General features: G+C 36.7%; 1 protein-coding gene across 3 annotated transcripts in view; it reads right to left on the bottom strand.

Moving 5' to 3' along the window:
* Window positions 1-1,343: 1,343 nt before the first annotated feature.
* Window positions 1,344-20,529, bottom strand: part of STXBP3 (syntaxin binding protein 3) — a 62,184-nt gene continuing 42,998 nt past the window's right edge. The window contains exons 12-19 of one of the 3 annotated variants that reach the window (XM_010372929.1): window positions 16,947-17,012; window positions 15,643-15,723; window positions 14,187-14,325; window positions 13,833-13,939; window positions 12,317-12,409; window positions 10,240-10,325; window positions 3,019-3,167; window positions 1,344-2,087 (exon numbers count right to left, since the gene is read on the bottom strand). In XM_010372929.1, coding sequence (XP_010371231.1) covers window positions 1,993-2,087; window positions 3,019-3,167; window positions 10,240-10,325; window positions 12,317-12,409; window positions 13,833-13,939; window positions 14,187-14,325; window positions 15,643-15,723; window positions 16,947-17,012 — 816 coding nt within the window. In that variant the 3' untranslated portion in view covers window positions 1,344-1,992. The remainder of the gene's footprint in view (window positions 2,088-3,018; window positions 3,168-10,239; window positions 10,326-12,316; window positions 12,410-13,832; window positions 13,940-14,186; window positions 14,326-15,642; window positions 15,724-16,946; window positions 17,013-20,529) is intronic. The other 2 variants (XM_010372936.2, XR_004058852.1) reach the window with 2 other exon arrangements.

Below are 20,529 nucleotides of genomic sequence, written 5' to 3'. Positions count from 1 at the left end.
TTAGGTCCTTACAAAAATCATTGAAAAAGCAGTAGGAGCAGAAACTGGAGGCCCACGATCATTTTACCATCTGTGACCCAAAGGACAGGAAGCTAGTGCTGCTGCCACGGCATTAACTCATACCCATGAAGCAGGTGACAAGACACTAAAATGTGGAGTCTGGTCGCTACAAACAATTCTTGTCTGCAGGAGCTTGTCTACTGGCATAGTAGATGGCCTCTGACTCCAAATCTTGACCAAGTGCACATCATTGGTAGAATGTAAACTGTTCAGACCTTATTTTTTTTAGAGTCTGAAAAACTTCATGTTTAGCCTTTCGTCCCCTGTGGTATGGGGTAAGGAGGCATGGGACGCCATGCCAAGTGCTAAGAGACAATATCTAGCACACGTTCTTACACCAAAATCTATTCCAGATGGGTGAGTTACCTGTAAAAAATAGAATGAATCTATCAAAATGTTCTAGAAGAAACCATATGTGAATTTATAATCCTGGAGTGTGGAAGGTATTTCTAAGCAGCACGTGAAATTCAGAAGTCAAAATGGAAAAGTGATGGATTTATCTATGTAAAAATTAAAAATGGGCCAAGCGCGGTGGCTCACGCCTGTAACCCCAGCACTTTGGGAGGCCGAGGCGGTTGGATCACGAGGTCAGGAGATCGAGACCATCCTGGCTAACACGGTGAAACCCTGTCTCTACTAAAAATATAAAAACAAAAACCAAAAAAACCAAAAAAAACAAACAAACAAAAAAAAAAAAATTAGCCGGGCATGGTGGCAGGCGCCTGTAGTCCTAGCTATTCGGGAGGCTGAGGCAGAAGAATGGTGTGAACCTGGGAGGCGGCGCTTGCAGTGGGCCGAGATTGTGCCACGGTACTCCAGCCTGAGTGACAGAGCGAGACTCCATCTCAAAAAAAAAAAAAAAAATTAAAAATGGGTATCTGTCAATATTTAAATGCACAAATCCCTTGACCACTGCTAGGAATTTACATTATGGAAATGTCTGTGTAAGTCTGCAAAGGTATGTACCCAAACAATGCAGCATTATTTATAAGAGCAAAACTCTGAATCAATAAAACTATGGTCTGCTGTATGACAGAACACTATGAGGTCAAGTAAAAGAATAGATTTGAAACAAAGATGTTCCCTTTGTTTAACAAAACACATCTGCAGACATATATTATCTAACCCTACATAGAGATTACATTATTTTTGAAAAAGTCATTAGGAGATATCTTGGTGGGAGTATTACCGTAGATTCCTTTTCTTCTTTGTTACTCTACAACTTTTAAAATTTCTAACTTTCCCCTCTCCCCTACAGAAAAAACAAACCAGAATAATTTTTAAAATTCTATATTTATTTTCTCTTAGAATGTTCATGATTTTTGGTTTTCTAATTTAAACATACATGATTTCAGAATTATATAAAATTGTGTTCTTTAGAAGTATGTGGCAAAATAGTATACACTGTGAAATCACTCCATTTCTATTAATGACAATTATTTTGCACATAAAACAAACTGTGAATTTTAGTTGAAAAAAAACTACACTTAGAGGAAACAGTTCTATCATACATACACATTTACAGTTTTTACTTTTACAGTCTCTTTATTTAAAATTATTCTTTCCCAAAAAACTATACTTCAGCATGAGACATTTAGATGTTAAGTATCCAATGGGTAATTAGTATGTACATAGGTGGTTGTGAAAAATTACCCACAACTCTAATATATTCTGCTCCAAAGGTGAAAAAATTTCCTTTTAGAAAGCATTTTAACATTTCTTATCATCATCTACAAAGCAGCAGCAATATTTAAATTATCAAAAATGACAAATCCAGTAATACATAATCATAAACAGTTCCTTAAGAAATGTATTTGAAAAGCCATTATTCCATAAAATATTTACATTGTTTAAATTACATGACAGCAACATTTTCTTTCTATTTTAGTTCAACATATTAGTAAGAATCTCTAAACCCTCCAAAAAGAAAAGCTATTCATCCTTAATAAAGGAGACTTTATCCTTGGGTTTATTCAGCATCTTTATATCATCCAACAGCTTTTTGGGTGTTAAAATATGTGTAGAACCTGGTAGGAGAAAAGAGACTTTTTCAGAGGCCAGCAGTTAAATCAATTTTCCTTCGCTTAATATAATGTGTTGTCCTTCAAGTATGTCAAGTGCAGTAGCCTGGTGCAATGTAACAAAATTTCTCTAAGACATCTTCCTGAAATCTGCCTACACCGCAATATTTCAATCCTTCTTCACCATTGAGCATGCTCAGTAACTGTGCAGAAACAGTGGCCATTCCTAGTGCTTTGTCTACTTAGTGCTAGACATTGGCACACTGAAGAGCAAAACTGGGGATTACCCTATCCTTAGCACTACAACAGTTATTGTTCGATAACAGAGACCCACTAAGCAGTGCTGCAGGTCAAGGCTTAACACACAGATCCAGCACCTCCATGGGTCAGGAGAGTTTGCCTATCATTGGCTTTGACTGAAATTCTTATTTTTTAATTTTTTTGTAGAGACGGAGTTTTGCTTTATTGCCCAGGCTGATTTCAAACTCCTGGCCTCAAGTGACCCTTCTGCCTCAGCTTCCCAAAGTGCTGGAATTACAGGCCTGAGCCACTAGCCTGGCCTGAAATTCTTAAAACTTAATTCCACACAGGCCTTGCCAATGTCATGTCCATAGCCACAAAAAATTCAAAATATTTTTTAAGTAGAAATGTAATTGTACATCAAAAACTATTTAATGGTTAAACAAATGTATAGAACCTACTATTTTAAAGGAGCAAGCTCCTTTTCCTCAAATAAGCATATTTGAAAATAAAACTATCAAAAAGTCAACCAGGAAAAAAAACCCAGCACACATCAGATAAAACACATTCTATGGTTAACAGTTTTTTTGCATTACATTTTGTCTCAAATGTATAACACGAGATAACATTTTACAGGTATACTTTTGCATTTAGAGTTTGTGTTTAAAAACAGAAAAGAAGAAAACAAAAGTCTTACCAATAATAACTTCACAGGATTTATGTGCCTGAGAAACTTCATAAGCACAACGCATTTCAGAGTATGTAATCCCTCCAATTACAAAAACAATCAGCTTTGACCCATTTTTTCGGTCTTCTAAATAATTAGCTCTGGGTTTCTGGCGAGCACTAAAAAGTAATTTAAAAAAAAAGTAAACATGTTATAAATATTTCCAAAGCCATAATACTTGTAGACTTAAAAAGCCTAACCTAACCAAATTAAACTTGCTACCAATTACATTGATTTTTTTTTTTTTTTTTTTTTAATTTGAGACAGTCTCACTTTGTAGCCCAGGCTGGATGCAGTGGAGTGATCTTGGTTCACTGCAACCTCCGCCTCCCGGGTAATGGTTCAAGCAATTCTCCTGTCTCAGCCTCCCAAGCAGCTGGGGTTACAGGCAAGTGCCACCATACCCAGCTAATTTTGTATTTTTAGTAGAGACAGGGTTTCACCATGTTGGCTAGGCTGGTCTTGAACTCCTGACCTCGTGATCTGCCGACCTGGGCCTCCCAAAGTGTTGGGATTACAGGCGTGAGCCACTGTGCCTGGCCCAATTGCATTGATTTTTAAGGAAATGACTTAACCATAGTATGACTGAAGCACCAAGAGTTAAGTAGGACAGCCACATTTCAAGAACAATTTTAAAAATTGTGCATAATCTGGCTGGCATTTTAACCTGTAGAGTAGAGCTAACACCCTCCCTTATTATTTCATAAGAAGAAATAATATACCTGAGAAGTCTGCAGTTTCTTGAAATTAAAAAAAAATTAGACAGTGGCACTGAAAAAGGTTTTGAAGATGTGAAGGGGAAAGGGGCAAGTATTACTTTGGAACTGATGTGTATTCAATTGTTCCTTGCTGGAATGGAATTCAGGAACCTATGATGGTAGGAGGTTGGCTGTTAAGAATTAGACCTGGGTTTCTATTTTTATTTTGCTTGTTTTTGATTCAGTATGACTTTCAGCAAGTTACTTAACTTCTCTCTAAACCTTAAAGGCTGTTACAAGGATGAAATGAAACAATGTACAGAACACACTAAGTACAGAAGCTGGTGTTAGGTAAGTACTCAATAAACAGTAGTCATTACTTTTACCATTCCTCCTCCAGATTGCTCTAGATCCCCAGAGTCCCATATAGTAGCCACTAGCCACATGAGGCTATTTAAATTTAAATTAGTTAAAATTAAATAAGAAATTCAGTTCTTCATCCATACTTAGCCACATATCCAGTACCCAATAGCCACATGTAGCCAGTGGCTGTCATACTGGACAGTGCCAATATAGAACCTTTCTATCACTGCAGAAAGTTCTATTGGCTAGCATTGCTCTAGATCATAGGAATTACTTTTTTTGTTCACAAGCTCCACTGGTAAAAATTTTTAGCTTTTATTTGAAAAGTAAATATTTCAAAATAAACATATCCATTTATAAACAAATATATTAACATGTAAATGACATGCGTACTAGTATATATTAGTAAAACTTAATTTCTTCTTTTTTAGGTAAAAATAAGTACCCAATGGTTCATTTTGTTACCTACTTTGAGAGTCACTGTTCTGGGTGACCTAGAACGCCTTGCAATATAGGATCTCATAGCAAATTTTTGTTTTGTTAGAGATGGGGTCTTGCTATGTTGCCTAGGCTACAGTGTAGCAGCTGCGGACCAGCACCATCATAGGATACTACAGCCTCGAACTCTTAGGCTCAAGCAATCCTCCCACCTCAGTCTCAAGTAGCTGGACTTAACAGGTGTGTACCACTGCACCCAGCCCCACAGCAAACTTTTAATAATGTTCTCGGCTGGGTGTGGTGGCTCATGTCTGTAATCCCAGCACTTTGGGAGGCTGAGGTGGGTGGATCACGAGGTCAAGAGATCGAGAGCATCCTGGCCAACAAGGTGAAACCCCATCTCTACTAAAAATACAAAAATTAGCTGGGCATGGTGGCACATGCCTGTAGTCCCAGTTACTCAGGAGACTGAGGCAGGAGAATCGCCTGAACCTGGGAGGCGGAGGTTGCAGTCAGCCAAGATCACGCATTGCACTCCAGCCTGGGTGACAGAGCAAGACTCTGTCTCAAAAAATAAAAAATTCTTAATCTAGCCTTTCAGATGATCGCTTCCATTCATTAACTTAAAGAATGATGTAGTGAACAACAGGAAACAAATTTTAAAGATTAAAATTTTCCCTCCCCTTTGAAAGATGAAACAGGAACAAGACCCACTCTTGTTCCCATACAAAGTCAAGGATATATTAAAAACAAAACTTTGGCTTAAAAACTGTTTCCACAGACAGAAATAGAGTAAGAAGGCAAACGAAAAGGAGATAACACTGCTCAAAACAATTCTAATAATTTCTAAGCTTCTGAATAGCAATTTTAGAGCAATGGGATTATATTTAATTTGTTTCACATATGTGTGAAGACTGAGAGATATAAAGATAATTAAATCCCTAGATCCTGAAAACTTCCCTCTAAATAGCACCAAGGAGCACTGATTAAGAGCAAACATGTTTTTAAAGCATAGCTGACAGTAAACAAGTCAGAGAAATCTCCAGGGGCTATTGGTAAAAAGGAAGCTAAATACTAGAATGGTAAACTGAGTTGAGGCTTGGTCTGCCTTGTGGAGTATTTTCCGATCTTAGCAAACAAGCGGCCGACCCCTCGGTACTGTGCAAGGTAGAGACTGGGAGCTGACACCCGGCATAAGGTCAGGACACCCTCAAATGCAAGGGTAGATGCAAGGAAGCTTCTCCCCTGATAATTTAGCCACAGGCCTGTCACATAGAGTCTTAGGTGTTAATTATACTACCTTCCTGGTCTGAGGAAACCCAGACTGAGAAATTAACACAAAAAGAAAAAAACCTCTAATCTGGTAAAAGCACATGCAAAACCTGCCTGAAGGGACCCGCTCTCAATGCTGGCTACCAAAATAAACTCAACATTCAAAAGTACAAAACACATATGGAAATAAGTAACTATGAGTCTGCAGAAATAAAAGGCAGCAGAACTGAACCCAAAGAGTGTAAAACAGTGAAATTATTAGATACAGACTACAAATTAGGTATATTTAATATGACAACAGACAATAAAGTAGGATAGAAAGTATGACAAAATAAGAAGTAACAAAAAGTCCAAGCATGTTTAAAAAAGAAACCTGAGAACTTCTAAAACGGAAAAATAAAGTCACTGAAAATAGAAAAAGAAAAAACAGCTTATACAGATAAGACACAGGGTAAGAGAGACCTAAAGAACTGAAAACTAAATCTGAAGAAAAATTTCTAGAATGAAACACCAGCAGAAGAAATAAAAAAGTATAAGAGATTAAGAGACATTATGACAGAATAAGATGTTCCAACAAAACCAAGACTACATAAGTGGCAATATTTGAAGAATTTATGAAAGATATAAATCCTCAGATTCAGGAAACATAAATGAATCCCAAAGAAAGAAACAAAAATAAATCCTCAGATACACATAGCACAGGGAATACACAGAACCAAGGATGAAAAACAACCAGAGAAAAAAGGCTAATTATTCACCAAGGTACAAGAGTGACAGAAAACACGACCCCCTCCACCTTCCCAAGAGCTAAAGTAGAACCCTGGAAACAGCAGAATATTTTCTACAAGTGTTGACTGAACATACCTCAGCTCTTAGAAATTCATAGCTGGCTAAGAACAACGACCAAATGAAGAAACGAACAAAACTGTAGACTACCACCACTGGCCAGGTGCGGTGGCGCACACCTGTAATCCCAGCACTTTGGGAGCTGAGGTGGGTGGATCACAAGGTCAGGAGTTTGAGACCAGCTTGGTCAACATGGTGAAACCCCATCTCTACGAAAAACAGAAAAATCAGCCAGGTGTGGTGGTGCACACCTGTAATCCCAGCTAGTCAGGAGGTTGAGACAACGAGAATTGCTTGAGCCCAGGAGGCAGAGGCTATAGTGAGCTGAGATCGCACCACCATACTCCAGCCTGGGCAACAGAGCAAGACTCTGTCTCGGAAAAAAATAAAAAAGACTACCACCAACAGACCCACATGAAAGGATACACTTCAGAAAGAAACTGAGCCCACACAAAAGGGGTGGTGGGCGATTTAACAGGTTCACATGCACATACAACTGAATTTTAAAAAACCAATAATGCTGCTTAGTAATATGGGGAGTAAAAAAGATACAAAGTGAACAAAAATGAAGTATTATAACATTTAAGGGGTGCATGGTTTACATCCAGTTGGTCTAAGGTTCTTGTATTGTTCAAGAGGAAGGCAGGGATACTCATTAATCTTAGACTTTGTTGAGTCAAATATGTGCAGTAATAAACTGCTACAAGAATATAAATAGATAACATAATCTCCAAACCTTTTGTAGAAAAGGAAAAAATAAAACTAAAGAAAAGTCCTCAGTCCAAGGCAAGCACCCTACCCGGATACATGTAAAAGTACAAGAATGCTCACTGCATACTGTTTGTAATTATGGCAGTTTTGAGAAAGCCTAAATTTCTATCACGTGGAAAAGAGATGAATAAATTGCTATACTCATATAACTATATACCAACTAGCAGTGAAAATTTATGCACGTATCAGTCTGGAATAAATTTCACAAACATAATGTGAGGGAACAAAAAAGCAGACTGCAGGAGGACACACAATATGATACTACATTAAGTTTAAAAACATAATATAGAGAGCACTTGTGGTCATGGCAGAATAAGGTGGTCAGGAGATTCCCCTCTGAGAAAACAAGTATATACATGGATGAAATTGTGGGGGGAAACAAAAAACAAAACAAAACAAAACATTTCAGGTTAACTGGAAACCATAGGTAGACAACAAATTGAGAAGCATTTAATCTTGAATATCTGCTAATGTATCTGGTAAGAATGGTGGTGGTAAACATGTAACCTTCTATCCTGGGCTGCATCTAACCCTCACTGCTCTCCCAGCTCAGCCAGAGAAAAATTATAGCTTTACTGCAAAATTGGTGGAAGACTTGATTCAAAGTGGGGCAGTGAGGCGAGTACAAAATCCTGCAACTTTGCTAGGTGTGGTCTCAACTTAGGATGGGCAGCCAATCAGGAACAAACAAACAAACAAACAAATAAATAATTTGAGGTGGAGTCTCACTCTGTCACCTGGGCTGGGGTGCAGTGTCGTGATCTTGCTTACTGCAACCTCTGCTTCCCAGGTTCAAGCGATTCTCCTGCCTCAGCCTCCTGAGTAGCTGGGATTACAGGAGTGTGCCACCATGTCCGGCTAATTTTTGTATTTTTAGTAGAGATGGGGTTTCACCATGTTGGTCAGGCTGGTCTTGAACTCCTAACCTCAAGTGATCCGCCCGCCTTGGCCTCCCAAACTGCTGGGATTACAGACACGAGCTACTCTACCTGGCCAGGTACAAATTTAATAAGGAAATCCCAGAAGTAAAGAAGCCAAAGATAAGCTCTCTGCACATTATTAATGGACTGCTAAACTATGCACGTGTGGGGAAAACCTGAGAAAGTCCAGGAAAAAAAATGAGGGAAAAAAGGGCTGGGTGCAGTGTTTCACATCTATAATTCCAGTGCTTTGGGAGGCTGAGGCAGGAAAATCGCTTGAGCCCAGGAGTTCAAGACCAGCCTGGGCAACACAGTGAGACCCTGCCTCTGCAAGACATTTAAAAAATTAGCTGGGTGTGGTGGCACATACCTGGAACCCTAGCTACCTGGGAGCCTGAGGTGGGAGGCTCACCGGAGCCCATGAGTTTGAGTTTATAATAAGCTACCATCATGCCCCATACACTCCTGTACTCCAGTGTGGGCAACAGAGAGAGACCCTGCCTCTATTTAAAATAAATAAATAAATAAATAAATAAAGGGAGACTTAAGAACTGCCTATTTTGGAATGCAACCCCTAACCCCACACTCAGCTTGATCAGTAGAGGATGGAAGCCATACAGGCTTGAAGTGTCTGAACAGATAACTGATTGACCTCTAAACTACACAGACACAGGGGCAACCACTAGAAGCTAAGACAAAAAATTAAAATTTTAAAAACTCAACAAGGACATCAGTGGCTACAAGAGAGCAAGAGAGAAAGATTCCATAGTTTAAGTCCACACAAATTACTAAAACAATTTGGAGCTGCTATAATACATTATCTAAAAGGTCCAATTTTCAACCAAAAATTAGTATACAAAGAAACAGGAATGTGTGACTCATACTTGGGGGAAAAAAAAGACATTCAATAGGAATTAACCCTGAGTAGACTGAGATGTCAGGGACTTCCAAGCAGTTATAAATATGATCAAAGAATTAAAAAGAAAAATATGCTAACAAGTTAACAGGGAATCTCAACAGTCAGAAATGGAAATAAAAAAAATCAAATGGAAATTCTACATGTGAAAAGTACAATAACAAATTTTAAAAAGATGAAAGAAAAGAGAGCCTCAGTAACTCACAGGACAATGTTAAACCCTCCAACTTGTGTGTAACAGGAGTTTCAGAAGGAGAGGAAGGAGAGAGGAAAGAGAGACAAAGGGGAAGAAAAAAATTTGAAAAAAATAATGCCTGAAAACGTCCCAAATTTGATGAAAATTATTAACTTGCAGATTTAAGAAACTCAACAATCCTCAGGTAGAATAAACACAAAGAGAACTACACCTAGACATAACACAGTTAAACGGCTGAAAGCCAAAGATCAAGAGAAAATCCTGTAAGATATAACTCAAGACACTGTTTAGGATACAAACATATGTAGAAAAAGTATAAAGACATACAGGCAATAAACACCAAATTCAGGACAGAAAATAAAGGGAGAATAATAAAACCAGAGTGTGATATACAGGAAGCTTGAATTATACTTACAATGATTTAGTTAATAAGCTGGGCACTGGGCATAAGGGTATGCATTGTAACATTCTCTATCTTTCTAAATGTTTAAAGTACCTCAACACAAAAATAGTTATCAAAAAGGATTAAGGTCTCTGCTATGTGAAGGAAGAGGAGGTGGGGAAGGAAATACTTATTGTTTCATGAAAATATTTTTTATAATAAAGTACATTTTCATATTGCCTATCTGGATTCATTTAAAACAATTAAAAAAAAAAATTACAGGACTGTATACTTGAAAGAAAGTTGCCAAACATGAGTTATCTGTGTACCATTTAAAATTTTTAGTCTGTAGAATGAAAATTTCATTGATTTTCACTTATAGATTTTACCTTACAGCTCCTGAACCATTCCATACTGCTGGACACTGGGAACAATATGGCCATTCTTTTGAATCTAATCTATTATCAATAGCATCCTAGGGAAGGAAAGAGTTAATTCCATCAATAAAATTGTAAATTGCAGGACTCTGTTTGGCATAAAGGTCAAAACTTGCATTTGCAACTGAGGAATCTTAGACATATTTAGTATAAGATTAGCCTTTTCTTTGAAACTCGCAAATCTTATTTGCTTCAAAATTAGTGAAATCATTTACTGCTTAAACCAATATTTGCTGCACGACTCCCTTTCTTCATTTGGAGAGCCCCCATGCTGTTATAAGGATTTCAGGCACCTTATCAGAGCTTTTAGTTCTATGGTGCCAGGGGTTTCTAATCCAGTCCTGGCACACTTCTAAAGCTTTGCCCTTCATAGCTACTACTGCTATGGCCTAGGGGTACTCAAGACAATCCAATGGGATATGGGAAGTTTTCCTTTTCATTTTATTCTTTAAAATTTTCCCTTTTATCAGTGTTAGATTTTATGATATATGTATGTATATAAATATACTGTATACATAGATTAGATTTTATTACAGTAATCCTTAACTTATAAATCAATAGGTTCATGCTCACATTTTTTATGGTTAGGTGTGCATGAACTGAAAAGTATGGAGACCACTGCTTTACAGCATGGTAGTACAAGTAGTATTAACAAGTGGGCACATGGATTGGGCACAAAGTACTCAGTAGTCCAAGAACATTTCAGTAAGACTGCAAGAAGGGAGGAAATCAAATTTCAGGAGAAATTCTAAAAGGCCTAAGATTGTCATGGATCCAAATGTGTATTTTCTGAATTTAACATGCAAATCCTTGTTAAGGGGTTCAAGAAAGTCATTTCTTATTTTACAAATACTAGCCATGGTAAACTGATCAGGAATATGTTAAAAAACAAAACAAAACAAACAAACAAACAAAAAGAAACTAGCCATAAGAAACTACTTAGTTCTACATCATCCTTGTGAGAAAGAAAACAAAAAATCCTTATGTTACAGAAAACAAAGTCTAAATTCTTTAGATTTTTCATATATGTTTAAGCATGTGTGAATGACATAAAATTAGCCAAGCAAAACAGAGAAATCATAGTTATGCACTGTACCAAATTAGCTCCCAAAAGAAAGTATAAACTGGTTTAAGTCAAAGGAAAAAGGGAATAAAAACTATATGATCATGACCGAAGAATCAGTGTCATAATTTTATTAAGCTCATAATTTTAAAATTAGCTCATTTTGTAGTTTCCTATAATTGAATAATGTTCTCTAAGCATAAACAGTATTAAAGGTATGATTCATCTGACAGCAAACTATAATGAAGTTTACATTTTAATCCAAATACATCTCCAAGAATATTGGCATCTAACACTTTCTAATAGTGGTCCACATACAAATGTTATTTTGTTGAACTTTCATTCAAGTAAATTATATTTATGTCACATACAATTATTTAAAACAAAGCAGTATTTTTCATAAAGCATATATGTGTTTATTTTTATTTATTTTGAAACAGTCAGTGGTGTGAGTCTGTCTGAGATCTTTAAGAAAAGAATCTTCAGCTGGGCACAGTGGCTCACAGCTGTAATCCCAGCACTTTGGGAGCCCAAGGTGGGCAGATCATGAGGTCAGGAGTACGAGATCAGCCTGGCCAGCATAGTGAAACCCTGTCTCCACTAAAAATACAAAAATTAGTCAGGCGTGGTGGCGTGTGCCTGTAGTCCCAGCTGCTCGGGAGGCTGAGGCAAGAGAATTGCTTGAACCTGGGAGGCGGAGGTTGCAGTGAGCCAAGACTGTGCCACTGTACTCCAGGCTGAGTGACAGAGTGAGACTCTGTCTCAAAAAAAAAAAAAAAAAAAAAAAAAGAATCTTAAAGTTTCCTCTCCTCCCTTGACCCCAGATACAGGCTCTTTTGTGAAGCCTCCAACCACTGCAGAAACTTCCTGCCCAATACATATACTCAGACTGACACAAACTACAAAAAGTAAAGAATACTCAAAAGAGGGCACTCAGGTAGAAAAAAAAAATTTAATGATTTTTACCTCCATAATATCTTTGATAAAAGGTGTCCATCGAGAGAGCTGAAAAGTTTCTTCTGCAGACCGATCCTTTCTTAATGGTTTTCCTTGTTGAGACTAATACAATTAGAGGAAAAAATTAAAAACCAGTAATTCTATTCAAATATAATACTCTTATGTTTCCTAACAAAGATATTTAATTTACCGGTAAATACTATATTGTATTTGACTTAAAACCAAGACTGGAGATGCCTACTTTAAAAAATCTGAGTGTGGTCACATAACTCCACTGAACAGTATTTTGTGCTTTAATGCTAAAATTTATTTATAATCATATCAGAACATATGTCTATTAAAATAAAAGTATTATAAAACTTGATGGCTGTAGTCCCAGCTACTTGGGAGGCTGAGGCAGGAGAATGGCATGAACCTGGGAGGCAGAACTTGCAGTGAGCCAAGATCGAGCCACTGCACTCCAGCCTGGGCAACAGAGCGAGACTCGTCTCAAAAAAAAAAAAGAAAAAAAATAGTTGATGGGGCCGGATGCAGTGGCTCACGCCTGTAATCCCAGCACTTTGGGAGGCCGAGGTGGGCAGATCACCTGATACAGTTCGAGACCAACCTGGTCAACAGGGTGAAACCCTGTCTCTACTAAAAATACAAAAATTAGCTGGGCGCGGATGGCAGGTGCCTCCAATCCCAGGCGGGAAGCTGAGGCAGGAGAATTGCTTGAACCCGGGAGGCAGAGGTTACAGTGAGCCGAGGTCACGCCACTGCACTTCAGCCTGTGTTACAGAGAGAGCCTCTCTCTCAAAAAAAAAAAAAAAAAAAAAAAAAATTAATGGGAAAGAGTGAGATTCTAAATAGAGTCCTTCCAAATTTGACTTTGAACCCCCCCCCCTTTTTTTTTTAAAGAGACAGCGTCTCGCTTTGGGCTGGAGTACAGTGGTATGATTTTGGCTCACTGCAGCCTTGACCTCCTGGGCTTACGAGATCCTCAGCCTCCTGAGTAGCTGGGACTACAGGTACACACCAACACACCTGGCTATTTTTTTGTTTTTTGTAGAGGCGAGGTCTCACTATGATGCCCAGGCTAGTCTTGAACTCCTGGGCTCAAGCAATCCTCCTGCCTCAGCATCTCCCAAAGTGTTCGGATTACAGGTGTGAGCCACCATACCCAGCGAGCCTAAATTTTTTTAATCAAGAAAATACTTATTTTCTCTGCCATATTATAGTTAAAGGTTACATGTTTAACTAAAATATGACAACTGCTATAAATGAATCACAAAGACAAAAGTACAAGTAGTGAATTATGACAGAAGCTATAAAATACAAATTCACTAGAAAACTGCATTTGCCCAAATTACATATGGAAAAGAGAACAAAATCTTTAATTGCTTATTTATTCAAAATCTATAGAGTGAACTTAAGAAGACTGTCCACATGAATACCCACATAAAAAAAAAAAAAACAGTTAATACAAACAACCATACATACATACATATATATATAAAGCATACACACACGTAAGACTTCTTACTTGGGGAACAATGGGAACACCAAGGTAACTCCAGTTACGAATCATGTCACTCTCATTTTCTATCTTTACATTCTGGATCAACCTGTCCAAATTTTCTTCCGTAGTTCCTTAAATAGGTAAAAACATGACTGCACAATCACATAATTGCTACCAAAATAATGTCAAGGCTTTAGGTAGTACCCATGAATGAAGCTTTTAAAATAAAAAACAGTCAAATTATATCTCCTTCAGCCTTCTCTCAATTTCATATTTTCCCTTTTATCTTAACCAAGTTCAGCAACTGTCTTTCAGTTTTCAAAGATTCTTTTATGATCAATAGTAAAACACTCATTAAAAAGTGATTATATCCATTACCATTAATACTGAAGATATAAAGTAGAATTGCTCTTATTTTATCACAATTATCATGATTTTTGTTGAGGAGAACTGGAAGGAGTACTCGCATGGAATCCTTCACCTTCTGTCCTTCTGCATCAGTTCCAAGTGCCAGGTCCTTAATGGAAATAAAATACTGTCAGTGATCTATAATCAAAATTCATTTTTTAGTTAAAAACATCTATTACTGGCCGGACGCGGTGGCTCATGCCTGTAATCCCAGCACTTTGGGAGGCCAAGGCGGATCACCTGAGGTCAGGAGTTGGAGACCAGCCTGGCCAACATGGTGAAACCCTATCTGTACTAAAAATACAAAAAATTAGCCGGGCGTAGTGTCAGGTGCCTGTAATCCCAGCTACTCGAGAGGCTGAGGCAGGAGAATCGTTTGAACCTGGGAGGCGGCGGTTGCAGTGAGCCGAGATCGGGCCATTGCACTCTAGCCTGGGCAACAAGAGCGAAACTGTCTCAAAAAAACAAAAAACAAATAAACAAAATCTATCATTAAATATTGTCAAATTTTAATGGAACACTGATGACATTACACAAGAAAATATGAACATCACTTGTAAACTATTGTTTGTACAAAATACAAAAGGTCAAAAAATAAATCAGAGAACACAAAAATCATTAATCTAAACCTATGCTATCCAGTACAGTGGCCACTAGCCACATATGACTACTGAGCACTTGAAATGGGATCAGTCTGAATTAAGATGTGCTGTAGGTACAAAACACCGGAAGACTTGAAGTAATATAATGCAAAATTATCTAATTAATAACTTTTTATACTGATTATATGTTGAAATAATATTTTGAATACATCAGGTTGTCAAAGCTTTTTTTTTTTTTTTTTTTTTAAGAAACAGGGTCTTGCCCAGGCTGCCCTCAAACTCCTGGGCTCAAGCAATCCTCCCACCTCAGCCTCCTGAAGAGCTGGGACTATAAGCACACACCACTGCACCCAACTTATTAGTAAAATTAATTGCACTTTTAAATTTTTACCTTTGTTAATATGGCTATTAGAATATTTAAAATTACATGCAGCCTGTATTCTATTAGGGGCAATGCTCTAAACAGTTGAGGCATGATATAAAAGGCCCCTTGTAAAATGAGCTCTGCAGGCTGCTACACTAAATGCTGTACTGAGAAAGTCCTGCCAACAATGCTACCCTGAAATCATGCTCCCAAAATTTAAATCATTCCATTAAATAAAAAATATATAATAGGAGGGACTGTTTACTAAGATACTCTACAACTACTTGTTAATATTAGTGGGGAATGACATATTAAATACTGCCTAGGTGGTTCCCCTGATGAGAGAGTCTATGATTCTATAAAAACCAACCACTGTATCAAGCAAAATGTTAGGTTTTAACTTACAAAGTTTATCCTGGAAATTTATTATGAACAGAGGTATTTCTGACTCTGCACATACCTGTTCAGTTTTGCAGAGCTTTTCTATATTAAGCTTGAACTTATTCATGCAATCTTCTGCTAAGTTAAGATGGACAACTTGCTGAAAAACAGAAGAAATCAATCATTTAAAAAAGGATTTTGATGACTTTTGTGCAACTGGTAATATTAAACTTTCGAGACACGCCTGAAAGAAAGTATGGGGTGAGGTGAAAGAAGGTAACATGTAATCAAGGGAACAGCTCAAGATAGGAAGCAAATGAGAATGTGATCTACAGGTGATATGGTTTGGCTGTTTCCCCACCCAAATCTCATCTTGAATTGTAGTTCCCATAATCCCTATGTGTCATGGGAGGGACCTGATGGGAAGTGTTTGAATCATGGGATGATGGGAGTGATTTCCTCCATGCTGTTCTCATAATAGTGAGTGAGTTCTCATGAGATCTGATGGTTTTATAAGCATCTGGCATGTGCCCTGTGTGTACTTCTCTCTCCTGTGGCTTTGTGAAGAAGGTGCCTGGCTTCCCCTTTGCTTTCCGCCATGATTGTAAGATTCCTGAGGCCTTCTCAGCCATGTGGAACTGTGAGTCAGTTAGACCTCTTTCCTTTATAAATTACCCAGTCTTGGATATTTCCTTATACTAATGTATACAACATGTATACAACATGTATATAACGTTGTATACAACATGTATACAACAATGTATACAACAAACTAATACAACAGGGGGCAATCAACAGACAGCATAAATGGGATGGAAGTGTTGAATTGTTACATTTGTGTTGAGTTTGAGAGAAAGTGAGAAAAATACCCAGAAGTTCTTCAAGTTCATATTCCTTTATCTTTCTAAATGTTTCAAGTATCTTAATACACACAAAAATCATTGGTTGACTAGGGTGCAACATGACAAAAATGTTAAGATTATTCTGATAGTATTTGTAAGGAGCAAAAAAATAGTTTACCTGACTAACCAGCTTAAATGCTCTTAAATCTACTAACATGTAACTATTACTTTAAAGAAACATGTAGAATAACATCCACTAGTCGATCTAGTGCTGAATTTCTTATAAGGTTGATAAATATTACCGTTAGGCTATTCAAGACAAAGATATAGACAAGTTTAAGCTGGATTCAGATAAATCTAGGTTATACATGTAGAGAGGTTATGAAGAAGCTTAGATATATGGGATATTTCTCAGACCTATATAGTAAAGTTTTAGAGTATAACTAATACCAAGTATTCCATGACACTCACTGCTAAACCGAACTACAGAACTGAATATAAACTAAAACTAATTAGGTATCTCATATATAATACTGCTTACCTTAGTAATCTGTTTTCGGAAATGGGGCATCTTTTTCATCAGCTGGGTAAGAGCACTAAGTGATGTCTAGGAAAAATCAAACATTTTTTAAGGCAAACCTATGATTCAGTTATTCCATATTACAACTTTGAAATCCTACAGTTTTACGAATTATCAAATCTAGTAATTTACTGATTATTTGACAATTTTTTTAAAGAAGAATTTAGGAGGCTTCCAGTTTCACTCACAATAACACAGCTGATATCAACATTACTCTCCCTCCATAAATAAGTAAGATTGGACAAATAAATAAAACAAAAGCTTTCGAGTAATAGATAAAAATAGCTCACAGCTGAGACAGCTGAGTGAAGGAAAGCACCAAAGGTGATCTCTACACTCACCCTGCCTTTCCCCTAAAGATGTTTTCCACACACCACTGAAAGGAAATACAGTTCAAATAGAGAGCAATTCTCTCTCTGGGTGCCAAAAAAAAAAAAAAAGGGGAGATAAGAGCTTGGGGCTGTGAGGTAGATTCTGGGAAGCAGGGTGCTAAAGAGAAAGGAGCTAGACAGAACATAATCCAAAAATGTGTAGAGAGATTGTCCTTGAACCCCTAAGCTGCACATGTACAGGGCATAACCCTCAAAGGTATAGTAAAGAACAACTTATGGGTGGCTAAATGTTGGACAGAAATTTCAGAGGGGTCCTAGTGCTAAGAATATACTAGCATCCCCTGATCGAGACAAAGTAAAGAGACCTAAGTAAACATCCTAGACATTCAGTCCTGGGACTATGCCTTAGGACTCAGTGCAAAAGCAAAATAAGCTTACCATAACATTGTCTAACATGAAGTTACAACAGAATCACGATTATTCCTCAGCAACTTAACCGCCTGCCAGAACAAAACTCAACATTCTCTGTAGAGAGAGCATCATCTAGAACCTCTGCAATGTATCATCCACTATGTCTAGCACAATAAAACATTAATAGGTGAAACAGGAAAGTGACTGATACTCAAGTGATAAAACAGTCAACAAAAGTAGACCCAAGATAAAGAATAAGTTCTAGTATTTGATATCACAACGGTGACTATAGTTAACAATATATTATGTATTTCAAAATAGCTAGAGGAGAAGATCGGAAATGTTCCCATCACAAAGAAATAATAAATGTTCAAGGTGATGGGTATTCTAAACACACAAATTCTAATGATTTGATCATTACACACTGTATGCATGTATAAACATATTACATGCTTCATAAATATGTACAGTTATTATGAACCAATAAAAAAGCTAAGAAAAGAACACCTCAAAATGTAAAAACAAAGAAACTCACAAAAAGTAGACCTAAGATGGAGTTGGCAGAAAGAGACTTCAAAATAACATATTTATGTTAAAGTGGAAACAGAGGAAAAGATGGACTACGTGGATCAAAACATGGAGTATTTTAACAGAGAATTAGAATTTATTTTCTAAAAATCCAATGAATGTCCTAGAGTTAAATATAAGACTTTAAGTTAAAAGTACAATGAACGACTTTCATACATTGCTAGTGGGACTGGAAAACAGTACAGCCACCTTGGAAAAATAGCTTGAAATTTTCTTACAAACTTAAACATACATTTATTATTGATTCTGCAATCCCACCCTTAAGTATCCTCCCAAGCACATAACATCTGTTCATAGACATGAATGTCTGATATGAAGAAGGTGAATGTTATAGGAGCTTGATTCATAATTGCCAACAACTTGGAAAAACTAAGATGTTCTGAAACTGGTAAATTGATAAGCAAATTGTGGTGCACCCATATGATGGAATACTACTCAGCAATAAAAACTAATGAAACTACTCTTGCATGCAACATGAGTGAATCTCAAATGCATTATGCTAAATGAAAAGAGCCATAGTGTATTATTCCATTCATTGGACAATCTGGAAAAGGCAAAACTACAGGGTCAGAAAACAGCTTAGTAGTTGTCAGGGGATGGGGACTGAGTTAAGGGGTTATCTGCAAAGGGGCCTGAGGACATTTTGGGGGGTGATGACATTATTCTATATCTGGATTGTGGTAGTGGTTATATGAGAGTGTGCATTTGTCAAAACTCAGAACTGCATTCTATAAAGGGAAAATTTTACTTTATACCTCAGTTTTCAAAAGGATACAATGAATGGGTTTAACAGCAGACTGAATACAAAAGAAGACAGAAGTAGGGGAATCAAAATCAGGTTAATAGAGAACATTCGATTGCAATGCGGAGAGGTAAAAAAAAAAAAAAAGATAACAGAATGTAAGAGATATAGAATACAGTCAAGAGATCCAAAAAACATGTTGACTGGGGTCCCAGAAAGAGAGGAGAGAGAAAATGGGACAAAATGAAGATCTGAGGCGATAATGACCAAGAATTTTACAAATTTAATGAAAGTTATCAACCCAGTGACTCAAGAAGCTCAGCAAACCCCATGGAGGACAAATAGCAAGCAAACCACATTATAGTAAGGCATATCATGGTCAAATTGCTAAAAATCAAAGACACAGAAAAAATATTAATAAACACAGTATATCTTCAGGAAAACAACAATACTTAACAGCTGCCCTTTTCAGCAGAAATTACAGTAGCCAGAAGGTGATGTATTGAAAGCTTAAAATTGCTGAAAGGAAAAAAAATACCAACTATGAATTCTAAATCCAGCGAAGTATCTCAGAAAAAAACTGCAAAACAAAGATATCCTCAGACAAAAAGAAAGCTGGGAGAATTCAATCTAACCCAGCTGGAAAAACTGAAGAGCAGTAAGAAATAAACAGCACCAGCGTGTATAAATACGTGGGTAATAATAAAGGTCTACTGAGTGTTTATAATAAAGTAATATCTTTTTTTTATTTTTTGGGGTTTTTTTTCTAAACAAAAGAACATTTTGAGTTTATAACGTATGTTGAAGTAAAATACAAGAAACAACAGCATAAAAGAGAAAGGGGATAAATGAAGTTAAACTACTATAAGATTCCTGAATTATTCAGGACATGACAAAATTATACTATTAAACTAGGGTAAGAATACATTTTTAAATTTCCAGTATAATAATTAAAGGAAGGACTAAAAGGCAAAACACAAATGTTTATATTGGAGACGAAATGGAATTTATTTAAAAAAAAAGACTTGATAAAGAAGGAAAATAGAATATAAAAAATGAAGAGAAAACAAATAAGATACTAGATATAAATTTAACCATATCAAAAATTACATGAAATATATATGAACTAAACAAGCATTCTAATTAAAAGATTTTTGGGCTAAATAAAAAAACAAAATTCAACTACATGCTCTTCCTGAAGAAAACAGAAGAATATACTAAAGACCTCAGGGTAAGCCAAGACTTCTAAGGGTACAGAGAAGTATAAAAGAAATAAATTGATAAACTAGATTTCATTAAAACTGAAATCTTCTGTTCATCAAAAGATATATACATACATAAATACATGTATGGGAATCATATCCAGAAAATAACTTCTACAAATCAGTAAGAAAACCAGACAACTCAATTAAAAAAGGGCAAAAGACCTTAAATGGGCACTTCACAAAATAGAATATCCAAATGGCAAATA

This window comes from Rhinopithecus roxellana, chromosome 8 (genome assembly GCF_007565055.1).
Source record: "Rhinopithecus roxellana isolate Shanxi Qingling chromosome 8, ASM756505v1, whole genome shotgun sequence".
NCBI classification, from domain to species: domain Eukaryota; kingdom Metazoa; phylum Chordata; class Mammalia; order Primates; family Cercopithecidae; genus Rhinopithecus; species Rhinopithecus roxellana.
This window is presented reverse-complemented; position numbering and strand designations above follow the sequence as displayed.